A 15053-nucleotide genomic window follows, 5' to 3' on the forward strand; every position below is an offset into this window, starting at 1 on the left:
AAGAATTGAATCCAGAGCTAATTCAGAGCAATATCTATCTACACCTCAATGCTCAGGAAAACTGGAGTGAACAAGATGTGATCTGGACTCCCGTAGATTCCTACTGGAAGCCAAAACAGTTGTTTTCTGGTAGTCTTAGTTTGCCATATTGGAAGCAGTGCACACATTGATTACCTGAGAGCTTACCCACATGTGAGGTTCACAGACATGGGTTAAGTACGTGGATTTGCAATGCCAGATCCTCCTCTGGACTGCTGCAAGTGTGGATTTTTTTTTTTTTTTTGTATGTGCCGGTTAGAAAGTCCTTGGAAATGAAAGTAAATTGCTTTGTACTTAATGCATACAATAGTATCAGCACAGGGAGCTAGTGAGATGTAAATTCACACCCTGGTGTAATGTGTCCTAATTTCTCCAAGCCCTAGGGCCATCTTACTCCTGAATGAGAGCGCCCAGATAGAGGTTTAAATGCATTTATTCTTTATAAGGTTTCTAACTGTCCTGCTGTTGAATAACCTTAAGCATTTCTGCCTGACTGGGGAATGAGCTGCTTAATCACGAAGACTGCACAGGTTCAGTTTGGTGCTGGGTTTTGTTTTGTTTCTTTTTGCTAGCCCCTTTCACGCTGTTTGGCAGAATATAACACAGACTCTTCCTTCACCTTGAAAGATATATTTTGAAGTAATGTTTTCAGTGTTGGATAGCAAACAGCTCTATTTGATTAAAAACAAGTGGAAGTTAGTTTTAGTGTGAACTGGCATGAACAAAAATTCAGTGTGATCTAGTACCATACATCCCCACCCCCTTTCATCTAGCTGTTCCACCTGGGCTTTCAGATGGGATGTAGCACTCCTGTGCCAGCAATCAATTCAGGAATATCAGTTGAGGCTGAGTATTGGGGCAAGGGTGTGTGTGGTGGTGGTGTTTTGTTTCTAACTGACTCCCATTCTGTTCATGCCCAGTCTGAGAAACTAAGACATTGTAAGCTAACTCTTCTTTTGATTACTAGTAGTATTAAATTAGTACTATTCTGCATTAGAATAAAAACTTGTAGTGGAACAGCTGTCTCTTCAGTGTAGTTTTGTCAGGTGCTTTTTGGATCTGATTAAAACATTACTTGCCCATGTACTGGAGCAGTATTTTAGCTATGTTGGGGTGACAGCACTATTGTCTGCTATCCTAACCTGTTTTGTGGCACAGACAGTGATTTAAGTTAGAAGTGGCAAGCTTTTTTTTTTTTCCTGTTACAATAAAATAACTGAATGTTGTACGAAAAAAGAGGGGACTTAATCTTTTGATGCTTTCCTGTCAAGGCATACTTCCCCACTACCACCTCCCCAGGAAACAAACTATTTTATGCAAAGATGAGTTCTTGAAAGAAGAGGGAAGGCATCTCATAAGCAAAGATTTAAGTCTGGTTTATATGTGGTGTTTGGGATTTTTTTTTTGTATGAATATTGCAGTATTACAGGTATGTAGACTACATGTATCAATTCCTGTATAAAAAAAAAATTACACTGCTATAGACAATTATGGTGCTATAACCACTAACCCTAGAATTGTTTTACTACCTAAACTATACTGCTATGTAGTGAGATGATGTTCTTGTGTTTGGGTTTTGTTGGTGTGTTTTTCATAAGTAGGCCTAGGTGTTTGCAGGCAATAGGTTATCACTGTGATTTCCCTTCCGCAGAAAACGGGCTTTTAAATGTGCTTTAGCTGTTGTGGGTAGCCTTACCATGCTGGACCTTGTTGTCGTGAGCAGCAGCAGGGTAGGGACGTTCTCATAAATAGCGGCTTGTTCTGGTGCCTTTTATATATTTCTGGTAGTAAGTATGCTGCAAGCTGAGGCTTGGTTGTGGTTCGCTGGGGGAGAAGAAAAAGACCCAAAAGCTTAAGATGCAACCTGAGCGTCGTGCCTTTTCCACGGCCCCAAGAAATAACTGTTCCCTTCCTCCACCGCTGGACGCTCACACGCAGCGCGGGGGGGGCGGAGGCACCGGCTGCCCGCTGCCCCTGCTGCACAAAGCCCAGGGGGGGAGAGGTTTCTCCCTCAGAGCCTCGGCGCACAGGAGGCCGGCCCCGAGGCCGGCGGCAGGCAGGCCGGCCGATGGAGGCTGCCGCCTTCTCCCGCCCGCTGCGGCTCGGCGCTGTCCCGCTGCGGGGGGGGGGCGCCCCGGGCCGGGCCCTGCCGCCGCCGCCCGCTCCCCTCACACGCGCCGCTCTCCCCGCAGGGCGGCCGGCGCTCATCCTCCCGCCGCCCGCCATTGGCCGTAAACAACCCTTCCCCCCCCCCGCCTCCCGCTCCCTGCCTCTCCCTCCTCCCCTCCGCGGGAGAGACGGGAGCCGCGGCGGGCCGGAGAGCGGGGCTCCGGGTCTCCCCGTGCGCGCTGGGGCTGGGCCGGAGCCGGGGCCGCCCCCGCCAGCGGCTGAGGGCGAGCCGCGCCCGCGCGCTGCGCGCCGTAGCCCCGCAGCTCCCCCCCCCGCCCCCCCCCGCGCCTGCAGCGGGGAGAGGAGGCGGCGGCGGCGGCCGCCCCTCTCCTGCCCCGCCGGCCGCTGCCCTCCGGCCGGGGGCGCGCCGGTCGCCCCGGGCGGCAGGGCAGCTCCTCCATGCGCCGCGGCTGCCCGCCGCCCCGCAGCGCCCGCGCCCGGCTGCCGCCCGGCGGAGCGCGCCCTCCCCGCCGGGCGCGGGGCGGGGGCAGGAGGAGGCGGTGCCGGCCGGCCGCGCCGTGAGGGGCCCGGCGGAGGAATGCCGGTGGGCGGTGGCGGCGGCGGGGCGGCGCGGCCCCCCGGCGGGGCGCGCCCCCTCAGCCCCACTGCGCTGTCCCGCAGCCTGTCCCGCTTGCGGGAGCACCGCGCCCGCTCGCGGGCCATGCTGGCCCTGGGGGTCACGCAGATGGCGCTCGGCTGCCTCATCGTGGCCGTCAGCTTCGCCGCCCTGGCGCTCACTACCTCGGCCCGCGTCCGCCACTCCTGCCCCTTCTGGGCCGGCTTCTCGGTGAGTCGGGGGGCGCGCGGGGGGGGTGAGGGGGGGAGGCGCAGCCACGCAGCCCCCGCAGCCGCTCGACGGGGCCAACGGTCGCTGCGGGGCCCCGCGCGGCGCGGGGCCGCCTGCAGCGCTTCAGGGCCGCGGGTCCGCGCCGACAGGTGGGACGCGGGCGGGGGCAGCGGCGCTTTCGGGCCTCGTACCTCGCCCTCCCCCCCCCCCCCCCGGGCGGCGCTGAGGAGCGGGGGCCGGCGGGCGAGGCTCCTTCCCCGCTCCCCCGCGCCTGGGCGCGGGGCCGCCCGGCAGCGGCGTGAGAGAGCCCCGTCGGGATGCCCTCTGTTCGCTACGGCTCTGGCGCTTCTCCGTCCCGGCCGCTCTCGGAGCCCGGCAGCGGTGGGACGGCGCTTCGTTGCCGCCTTTAGAAGTGTTAGGCGGGGTGGTTTGGCGTTTTACCGACGGCGTCGGATGAAAGTCGGGATAACAAATTAACCTTTGGTGTTGCCTTAGCGGTCGGTATCTGTTTCGCGGGCTGCTGTCGCTGTCCCTAGCGTCCTTCGTACCGGCTCTGTCTTCCGCGCCGCCTGAGGCTTCACCTTGAGTTACGGCCGTTCGTCGAGGTCTCGGCGCGGGGTTGCGCTCGGATGCAGGTTGAGCCACGAGTTACGTTGTGGTGAAGGTAATAAAATGAGATGGGCACAGCAGGCGCGGGTTTTAAGATACACGCGCAGTATGGAAGACCTCTCTGCTGAGTAGAGCGTGAGCGCGCCAGGAGGGCTAGAAAGGCCTGCGGCTTGGGGGCACCCAAAAGTCCTGCCACGAGAGAGCCTGAGGTGAGCCCCTTGGGAGAGGCTGTTGGTCCCACGAGACTGGGTATCTGAGTGAAAAGCTCGTTTGTTCTGATCGCCTATGCCCAAAACTGGGTCCTCCTGACTCCTTTGTGATTTTCTTGTTGGCTTTCCATTGTGTCCTATTAAAAAAAAAAAAAAAAAAATTTATACTCTTTACTCAGGTGGTCTTACTTAATGCTGATTATCACTGTTTGCACGTGCGTATGGATACAATGCACACACGCATGCATTAGTATAATACTGGTTTACGAAAGTTTCTCTCATAAGCAGTGAAATGGGACTTGACAGTTACAAAGAATTAGATGCTTCTGAGGGCACTAGTAGCTGTGCTATTGGTGAAGATTTGCTCTATTTAATTTAACACGTTATTGGTTTCAAGTATGTCTTTTCAGCTCTCTTAATGGACCAGAGAGTTTTCAACTTTAAAAGTGCTTGTTAGAAATGAGAACTGTTAGGCAAATTATTTGGGTTATTCAGTTTTGAGCATGTGGCAGAAATGGTGTAATTTTAAAAATAACTGTTTAATATGCTCTTATGCAGCATGTTACTCTAATTTTTTTGAGTCCTTCAGAGCAGAAGAGTAGTTTTGGATTAATTATTTAGATATTTTTCTTGATTTTGCTAGGACTTTTTGTAATCTTGAAAAGAAACATCAGTTTACACTAGTAGCCTTGATATTGTAATAATCATTGTTTTGAGTTTGAACCTCTGCAAGCTAATATGCAACTATTTGTTGTGATGAGGTGTGAATTTTAAATTAAGAATCTGGCTGCTTACGTATTAATGTGCTATTAAAACAGTACAGCTTAGGCAGACTTGGTTTCTTATCTTGATAGACCAAGCAGGAATGTACACAACTGACTGTGTATTCCAGTAAGCACAACTTTTTCAATAATGCCTTTTTTTCCCAGCTCCTGTAATCTTTGTGAAAAGAGACTTTTAGGGGTTATCGGTATCCTCTAAGATACACTGTTTTTCTGATTGCGGACTCCTTCTACTCTTTTCTCTGTGCAATGTAACCCATGGAAAAGTATGTTTTCCAATTAGACTTCATGAATGTTACTTGCTTGTCATAGAGAAGAAAGCCATGATTCCAGCCTGTGGTATGAACTGGTAGAAGGCACAGGGAAAGCATTGCAAGACTGTTGACTAGAAGGCCTTATTGTCCTGTGTTATCAGAATGAGGCAGGTATACATTGTGTCGTAAATTAAGAACTTACTTTTTGAAAAAATAATTCTACCTTATAAATGATCTATTGGAGCATGAGAATAACCATACTTTCTTCCTAATCTCCTTATCTCTTAAGTCTCAAAAATAAGGTAAAAATAGAGCAGTTTTCAAGTATGGTGAGCCCTAAAGGAATTTTTGAGGCCAAGTTAGTTGCTTATAGAGCCTTTTCTAAGAGCCTGTTGAGGTATTTAGTGAGTTCAGCAAAAACTAGGTATATTGTCACTCATAGCTGAAAAATATTTCTGTGGAAGAGTGAACGTTTTTAGCTTGCTTTTGGAAAATATAATTGAAGAAATAACTAAAGGTGAGTTAAGTGACATGGGAGAGAAATAATGGAAGTATCCTTTCTCTCTTGGTGCCAAAATCAGGCATAAATATTCACTCCCTTCAAACTACTTCCCCACCCCACCGCCTTGGAAATAAATAACTGAGTTGCTTGATGGTCAAGTAGCAGTTCTAAACCTTTTTTTTTTTAGGGTGTGTGTGATATACTGTGGTTTTTACTCATTAGAAATGTACATGGTAAAACAGAGTAGCCTTGGCATTAGCACTTTCAGCATTTTTTGACACCAACTGCCCTGTCAATGTAAGCGAAGGCTGCAAAAATTTGCTAAGAATCTTTTAAATGTTTTTGAAAATGATTTCCCAGCATTTGTAACATTCTAGCTGATTAAAAAAGAAAAAAGAGCGGGCTGCATATTACACTCCTCACAGAATATTCTCTAATCAAATGCAAGGAAAGGTTCTGATTTCTCGCTTTCTTTTTGGAATCAAATCAAGTGACTGTACCAGCGAGAGCTTATTTAAAGAACAAGGCACCATCGTTTCCATAAAACTCTGAAGAATTCAGAGCTTATTTAAGCATCATCCCATAAATTAAACCATTTTGCTTTATCTTATCTTTTATAGCATCATATTAGGAAGAGAAAAAATATTTTCATATATTTTGTATTAAGACATTTTAAGGTAGTTAATGAGAGTTGAACTCCCACTGAGCAAAAGGGAATTTGGGGCTTAGATGGGGAGGCACTGGTTGATTCTCTGCATAGGCAGAAATCATTGGCAAGGTCTTACAAACTGTGTGGTGAAATGCTAGGCAGTTTGTTCCCATTGCAGTCTTTTATTCAGGAGAATGGCAATTTCATCTTCACATTCTCTTGGTTGGGTAAAAGCATATGTAAGGTGTATGAATGTGTCTTTGATCCTTTGAAGAAATGATTCTTAGCCTTATTTTGATCTGGAAGAATAGGTCTCAAAGTTAGGCTGTTCTGGTAGATCACTGAAACTTCCACAAAAGTATAAGCAGTGACAATGTTCTTTGTCTCTCCTGTAGGTCCATAGCTGCTTGAAGATGAGAAAATATTTCTTCAATCTTTGCTCTTTAGAATCCAAAACATACACCAATTTGTAGTTTACAGGCTTTGTATGTGCCCAGATTGATTGTACTGCTTCAGCTACATGCATTTAATGTTTATGGCTACTGTATGGGTGTTGGGACACTAGCAAACCATAGGCCTGGTAGCTATGTTAGCATGACTACAAAAGCAAATCTTGCTCTCTGTAGGCATTTCTTGAAATTATTTAGAAGTTGGCGAGGTTTACCCCCCCTGCCCCGCCTTGATCCCAGCATTCTGAGAAAATTACCAGCCTCAGAGACTATAGTTATCTCTAGTATAGGAAAGCATTAATGAAGGTGTAAGTTAAATCATGAGACTACCCAGGTTTCTGAAATCATACCATGGTGCTAGAAATCTTAAAAGAACATACACCAGAGTACAAGCTATCTCTTCTCATATATATAGTTATTTGACAATGGTTGTATTCTTGTGTAGAAGCATGTTGCTGGAAGATCTTGTGCTGCCTCTCCTTTCTATTAAGTTTTTTCTCAATTCTGCCTCTTTTCATCCATATCCCATGTTCAAAACAGATAAAGTCCTCTTGTTTAAAAGCAGCTTTCTTACAGTATGCCTTCAAGGTTCGTGATATACGTGCTTTTTTGTGTTCTTTGAAAAGGAAAACAGATATGTAGGGAGATTGGCAAGGTGAACTCAGACCCAGCTTCTCTCTCATGGAAAATGTGAAATACATTATATACTTGTCTACGTTATTAACTGAGAAAGCTGAGTGTAGAGCCTTTTCTGTATTCTTCAATGACTTTGTACAAAATAGGTTTAAATCCTTCAGATGATGCATAGAGGAGTTAACTTTCAAAAGCTTCTACTAGTCTGTCACCCTGACTGTTCCTCATATGCAGCAGGTTGTTCTAGCATGTTCCTATGCAGAATCACTGTGGAAGTGAAGGGGAGATTACAAGAAAGATGAATTGTTAGCAACTGTGTGTTTATCTCCTCTTCTTCATTTCAGGTACAGATTTTTTTCCTTCCTCCTTTCCCCATTTTCTTTCCCTTTGGTGGTTTTCCATTATTGCTTGTGGATAGTCAGGTGAAATAAAGGAGGTAGTAGAGTGATGGTATTTGTAGCTCGGAGCAATGAGCTTTAGTTTGTATGAAAAACCTGCTGCCAACAGAGTCTGTTGCTGTGAAAGTAGAGCTAAGCTGTTTGAGAGAAAGTAAACTTTCTGCTAGTATTGAGTGATACATATTGTATGTCCTGAACTTGTAAAGTCTGCTAACACATATAATTTATTTGTCTTGGAGCTGATCGTCTCATATCTAGGACTTAAATGTTAGATTTCTTGTCCACCTGCTGTAGGTATAAATGCAACTCTAGCATAGATATCAAGTAGTTTTGATCAAAATGTCCCTTGCAACTCTGAGTGTGCCACATGCTCCTCTATCAGACTATATAGTATGGGTTGCTTGTTTTGAGTACCCTGGTTATCACACACAACTTGAGTGCTTAACCTACAACCTTCTTAGATGAAACTCAGTTTTTCTAGAATTTGCATAAATCATCAGAAACATTCCTGAACATCTGTTGTAACCACAGAGATGTCATTAGCTGTCTGGGTGTCTTCATTTTGGCTGGGATAGAGTTAATTTTCTTCCTAGTAGCTGGTATAGTGTTATGTTTTGGATTTAGTATGAGAAGAATGTTGGTAACACACTCATGTTTTCAGTTGTTGCTAAGTAGTGTTTAGACTAAGTCAAGGATTTTTTAGCTTCTGATGCCCAGCCAGCAAGAAGGCTGGAGGGGCATAAGTTGGAATGGGACACAGCCAGGGCAGCTGACCCAAACTGGCCAAGGGGGTATTCCATACTGTGTGACATCATGCCCAGTATATAAACTGGGGGAAGGCTGGCTGGGGGCCACTGCTCGGGAACTAACTGGGCATCAGTCAGCGAGTGGTGAGCAATTGCATTGTGCATCACTTGTTTTGTGTATTCCAATCCTTTTATTATTGTTATTGTCATTTTATTATTGTTATTATTATCATTATTATTTTCTTCCTCTCTGTCCTGTTAAACTGTTCTTATCTCAACCCACAAGTTTTACCTTTTTTTTTTCCTGATTCTCTCTCCCATCCCACTGGGTGGGGGGGAGTGAGTAGGCGGCTGCATGGTGCTTAGTTGCTGGCTGGGGTTAAACCACAACAGTGGGTAAGATTATCTGACCAGATCTGTTCTGTGTAAATGATTGTTCTAATGGCAGATTTCAAAACTGTGGACTCCATGACCATGATGATTAGTTTATTGTGGACAATTTCTTATTCTGTGAAGTTTGCTACTGGTTCAGACAATGTTCTCTATCTGGAAATACTCAAATTCTTTCAGGCTTCTTTTGGAAGTAGTTGGTGTTGCTGTTTTGGGAATTGAATAGGTAAATTTCTGCACTGAAAAAGTTTTCCTCTTCAGGAGACTTATCAGACCTCTGATGCAGATTATCAAATAGAGTTGGATCCAGGGAGCAAATGGAACTGATTTCCATATGTGGTTGTTGAAGATCTTATGTCAGTCCTGAAAGACGATGCATCCCACACACTATAGAACAGTTATCTTGATGTTCCTTTCTTCAGATTGATGAAATTTAGAAGACCAGGAAATGGCTCACCTCAGAAATCCTACAAGCAATTTGTTAACCTGTCTTTTGCCTATTCACAGTCTCCTTTCCAATAAATGAGTGACTACTGGATCTGGCTAACAATTCATGGTAGGTTTTAGCCAGTGTGGTAGTCACAAAATAAGAGCAGCTAGATTGGATGACAAATTTGAGAAAGTAGTACTAAATCCTCACTTAAGAATTGCAATATGCCATAACAGTTTTAGTTACCTGTAGTGGAACCTCCACTTATATATACTTGTCAAAGAATTATGCTAACTCTGATTCTTTGAGACTTTGTCTGTTACTGCCTCCTGCTGTGTCCCTTAGCCCATCATCCCTGTTTTCTCTGACTCTACTACTTAGGCTGGATTTACTAACACCTTAGGCATGCTTTTCCTTTCCTTTGCAAGTTTGTCAGGGCTTTGAAATGTGAGGAAGCTGCGGAAGGAAGTCAGCTATCTGGAACTTTCTGTTTCGGGAAGCCTGCTAGGCATGTATGTTGCTGGTACATAGTAAAAAATTAATCGGTCTCACCTGCATAGGCTTGCCTCTCGCCTTCATAAAATTCATGAAGATTGCGACGTGTCTTGTCTAGGTAATTGATCATTATTAGTTTTCTTAGCATTCTAATTTGTACATCATGACAAATATTGTGTGACAGACAAAAAACAGAACAAGGCTGTTACAACCTGTTATTAGATGCCAGTTAAAACCTGTGGTGGTGGTGTCCAAGAAGGGATCATGTGCATCATGTAATCATAAGGAATGAGAAGCCTTGGTTACATTATCTGTACTTTCTGGAGTCCATGGTTAAGGCAGGGCTTTGGAACAGTGGATTCATGGGTGAAAATGTTGTTTCCATATCCAGATGGAATGATAGCAAATTAGACAGCTGGAAAGAGGAACAATTTGAAAGAATTAGAAAGAAAACAGTGTTACTTTTTTATTCTTTTAAGTATACATGGTAAAATGGTTATTTGTAACTTCCTGAGGATTTGGGGCCAAGTATGGCCTTGAGATTTCTTGTCTTCAGTGCGCTGGAAAATAGCACTCATGGAAGCCACCATTATTTGCTTCATGAGGCAAATCAGCTTTGCTTCTGAGTATATTCTGTTGCCTAAGCCCTATGGGGTTGAGAAGCACTTGATCATGCAAATTAATTTTAAAACTTCCTGTGTTACAGAAAGGAATAATAGAAGAAAGCAAAGATGCCCCATTATGATGGGGAGGGGGTGCGTGTGTATGTCCAATCTGTATGGAAGAAATAGCATAAATTTTTTTCTTCTCCTGTATTGTTATAAATTATCTGTGTTCTGAAGTCTTTATTTTTCTGTAGGCAGCCAGACTGCAGAACAAAAATACTACATTTTGAGTCAGTCTTTTACTGTTGTCAGCATAAGATATGGTTTTATTTTTTAATTTGTAGTAAAAAGATGGGTGTATGTCTCAGTCTCTTTAGGAATTAAATATTTTTCCTGAATTGTGGTTGTCCTTTCCAGATGTTCTTTTATACTGGAAATGTATGAGCATTTGCTGTAAAGACAGTAAATACTGCCCTGGAACTTATAACAACTAGATGGGTGGAACAGTTACAGTCTACTGAGAAACTTAGGAATAGATAAGTGGCTTAGTTGAAATGGGAATTTCCAAGGTCAATTATCCAGTCATTAGCAGCTGCTGAACTTATTACACCTCCATTTTAGTTGTATGTTGCTACTTATTGAAGGAATGAGTTGTGAATTTACATGCTTAATTGGCTATTCTTTGACAATTCATTTTTGTGCCTTCTGGAATCAAAGGGCAGAATAGATAATGGGAATCTAAGGTGTGAACTGCCTGAAAATATGTAACTTAGAGGAGTGTAACTATTTCAGTGGCATATTTCAAGAAAGATGACTCTTCTAGAAGCAGAATATGGTGTGGTCATTCCCTCTTCTCTATGGGAGTAACCACACTGCTTTAAAGGAATACTATGCAAATGTGACAAAGCTAGGGAATTTCTAATTGAGCAGTATTTATACATTTAGAGCATCATAACTTATGTGCATGTGCAGGCAATATTTTAAGAGCAAAATGCCCCAAAGCTAAGCCTTCCCTCTTTGGCAAAGTCACAGAATCACAGTCTCTGTCCCATAACCAGAGGCTACAATCTGGATTTGTAAGAACAGTGTGTTCGTAATTCCTTTGAAAGTACCTGGTCATGCTGTTTGAAACCTCACTCCTCTCCCCAGTGTAATTTATCATTGTCATTTTTGGTAGTCTGTGGATACGTCCATATCAGTGTTTTAGTTCTGATCATGTATGTGCTCCCGCTCACTGTTCATTCACATTGTGGAGCATTCTCAGAGCACACAAACTTGATTCATGGGAGATAAAATGAAACCAAAAGATGTGCTTTAAGAGCATAGAAAAGGCAATCTCACTGCTAGTAGGTATTAAGTCTTGGGTCCAGACTACAGCTTGTCTGAAGTAGTCACCCATCCAGTATGTGTTATAGTGTAGATGCTCTGTTCTTAAGAATCAATTCTTTTGCAAACAGATTTGCTCCTGTTCCATTTACTCTTTACTAATTCAGGTAGAATCTGTAAGGCCAATCTGAAAACTCCTGTATTGTGCAGAGGATGGGAACTCCCTACAAATTACTGGTAATCCTTTCTATAGGCAGAATTTTACTCTGTACTGGTTACATCTACATTAGTAATTTGATGCAGGTCTGCAGAGTGAAATAGTCAGTTCTGAGGACTAGATGCCAGTGCTCCGTGTGTGTTGCTTTTGAGTAACTTGAATATTTTGAGTACTTTTGAGCTAAGTTGCAGTAATGAGAAATACTTCTCTGAATTACTGCTGCATCACTTGCAATGAGACATTGTTTAAGATAGATTGTGACTCAAAAAAAGGAATAATTTTACAATATTCTAACAAGTATGGACTTGCTTGTTATTGTTATGGTATCCAGATAAAAATGACAAAATGTAAGCACTTTGAAGAATATATATTTTTTGCTTGGAGGAGGCAAACTGAATGTAACTTGGATTTCTGATCTTTACAACAGATTGGTTTAAATATGGATAGTTGTGACACTTTTACAAGTTTAAACTTTTGTGTCTAATTTATGAAGTAAGAGTTGCTAACTTCGCAAGCTTGCTTTCAGTTTCAAATATGAACTTTCTTACTTTCTAGATGCCATCATCATGAGCAACTTACGTTCTGAGAACAAGCAAATAATGTCCTCATTGATAACTATACAGTTTTGTTATTCCTGTCACCTATAAAGGGTCCATCTCAGCAGAATTATTTTCATGTGAAGGATGTAATTTACTTATGAGATTGTTTTTGCTACTGTTTGTAGCAGAAAAGAGCATGGCTTAATCTGAAGATTTTTAGATAAGCCTTCAGTGCCAGGGGAGATAAAACTAGGTGTTTTTAAACTGAACACACTTAATCCAGAGGCACTGAGAAACAATAAACTAGTAGCTTTATAATGTCACTTTTACATTCGCTTTTCAGAGAAGAAACTTGTTTTCATCTAGGCGGAAATTGTGAATGCAGCTATTTTTAAGATTTGTGGTAGATTTTTGGCCTGCTACAGAAAGTAAGACTGCTGTTTAGTTTAAAAAAAAAAAAATCAAGACAAAAAGTATTATTTGAGCATTCATAGTAAAGAGCTAATGGACAATGTCATTGATCAATAATAAACACAAGTAATTATCTCACTATTATGCCTTCTAGTGATTGTGGGTCTAGCAGAAAAGTTAAACTGAATGGTATCCTTTTGTTATAGCAGTGAAAGCATTTGTTGATCAATGGTACTAAAATAGGAGGTTTTCAATTTCTGATTGTAAACAATCAAGAACTTTCTAAGACATACTCCTTAAAATAGTGCTATGAACATGTGGTTAGCATACTGACTGCTATGTTATACTGAAAATAACATTGGTAGAAAGTGGTTTTGTCACATATTGGAAGTAGCTATGGTAGAAACAAATTTTATCTTTCCAGAGGCTAAATCCAAAACCTTTTGAAAACTTGTGAAAAATTGGGCTAAAAAAATGAAATGCTGCAGCGTTTCTACACAGCTTGGAGTGTAGGGTTCATGGGTCATGTGGGGTGAAGGAGGCAAAGGCTCAAGTCCTGTGTTTGTGTCAGTGTCAAGAGAACTCAATCTGTTTTACATGTCCCAGGGGATCTGGACTGCCTAGCTACTGTCTTGACTCTTTACATTTCCCCCCTTACACAGAAATTTTCCTGGGGGGAAAAGACCACTTATGCATTCTTGTGGTAAGTTTCAGTTTTGATGTTCATGATCTTAAAGTAAAAAATAAATTTAGAAAACTCCTGATGAAAGCATGGGATCTTCAGATGAAGAGTAGTTGAGCCTCCTCTTGCTTGCTTATACAGACATGTTGGCAGCTGAGAAGTGCATGTTTTGCTTCTGAAAGGTTATTTTATCTATTGCAAATGGTAATAATCAGGAAAGTGTATTGATCAGCCTGCCTATCTCTTAAACCAAATGGATGCCTTTGTACTCCTTTCTGCCTTTATAGTTGCTTTCTGAAAGAGCAATGTTAGTTCAAGATGTGTTAGATTTCAATTTTTTTGTTTTGCAGTAGTTTTAAAGAGAATTTCATGTGAAGTACATTTTCATTACATGTAAAGAGCAGAAGGGGTGTCCTGGTTTTGGCTGAGATAGAGTTAATTTTCCTTCTAGTAGCTGGTATAGTGTTGGATTCAGTCTGAGAAGAATGTTGATAATACATTGATGTTTGCAGTTGTTGCTAAGTGATGTTTAGACTAAGCCAAGGACTTTTCAGCTTCTGATGCCCAGCCAGCAAGAAGGCTGGAGGGGCACAAGAAGTTGGGAGGGGACACAGCCAGGGCAGCTGACGCAAAGTGGCCAACGGAGTATTCCATACCATGTGATGTCATGTCCAGTATATAAACTGGGGGGGAGTTGGCGGGGGGCGGATCACTGCTTGGGAACCAACTAGGCATCAGTCAGCGGGTGGTAAGGATTGCATTGTGCATCACTTGTTTTGTATATTCCAATTCTTTTATTATTTTTATTGTCATTATTATTACTACTACTACTACTACTATTATTACTATTATTTTCTTCCTTTCTGTCCTATTAAACTGTTCTTATCTCAACCCATGAGTTTTACTTTTTTTTTCCTATTCTCTCCCCCACCCCACTGGGTGAGTGAGCAGCTGCGTGGTGTTTAGTTGCTGGCTGGGGTTAAACCACAACAAGGGGGCACCAAAGAAGAATATTTCTCAGAGTTTTAGTTGCAAGTATTTACTTATAAAGGATACTTGAAAAAAGTTGTCTTATGGAATTGAGGTTTATTTAAATACATTTGAATGGTATAAATAATTTTCATGCTTAAAATAACATATTAAAACCAGAAAAAAGCAAACAACAAAACAACAATTGAGAGGGGAAAAAAAAAGAAAGAAAAAATACATGTGAAATAGCAAGCTCATGCCCTTGAGTCCACATTATCGCTGTGTCTGTACATATAGGAATCTCTTACAGCTGGACCACATGATGTCTCTGGTGCATCTCTGACACTTCTACCACAGAACCTCCTGCATTGTACAGAGGGAGAGCATAGTGAAGACAAGACTGGAAGAGGGGACAGATGGGGTGGCAGGTGCACTTTCTCTCCCTGATAAATTGTACAGATTGGGCAAAATTTAACAACTTTTCCATGTTGCCTTTTATGCATGAAGGTAGGAATTGTACCAGCAATGGTTGTTCTTTCAGCAGGACGTTAATATTCTTGCTATGGTAGGTAAGAATCAGATTTAATATATAGGCTTAAGTCCTTCATATACCCAATTTTTCATTCTTGTTCTGGTAGAAGAGGAGAAATTAGCCTCTTTAAAGAGTTCTTGAAAGACATACCTCTTGTCCTGTTTATACTTGTGTAACAAGGATTATTCTGGGCCTAAAGAATTTAGGAAGTAATTTAAGAATTAATTCCTT

At 42.7% G+C, this 15053-nt stretch overlaps 1 protein-coding gene across 6 annotated transcripts in view; it reads left to right on the forward strand.

Moving 5' to 3' along the window:
• Positions 1-2401: 2401 nt before the first annotated feature.
• ENTREP2 (endosomal transmembrane epsin interactor 2) overlaps positions 2402-15053 on the forward strand; it is a 178781-nt gene continuing 166129 nt past the window's right edge. For 3 of the 6 annotated variants that reach the window (XR_008238194.1, XR_008238195.1, XM_052807461.1), the window contains exon 1: positions 2402-2995. Coding sequence is in view for 4 of the 6 variants with exons in the window: in XM_052807461.1 (XP_052663421.1) it covers positions 2747-2995 (249 nt within the window). In the remaining 2 variants the exon portion in view is untranslated. The remainder of the gene's footprint in view (positions 2996-15053) is intronic. The other 3 variants (XM_052807460.1, XM_052807464.1, XM_052807463.1) reach the window with 2 other exon arrangements.

This window comes from Harpia harpyja, chromosome 14 (assembly GCF_026419915.1).
Source record: "Harpia harpyja isolate bHarHar1 chromosome 14, bHarHar1 primary haplotype, whole genome shotgun sequence".
NCBI classification, from domain to species: Eukaryota; Metazoa; Chordata; class Aves; order Accipitriformes; family Accipitridae; genus Harpia; species Harpia harpyja.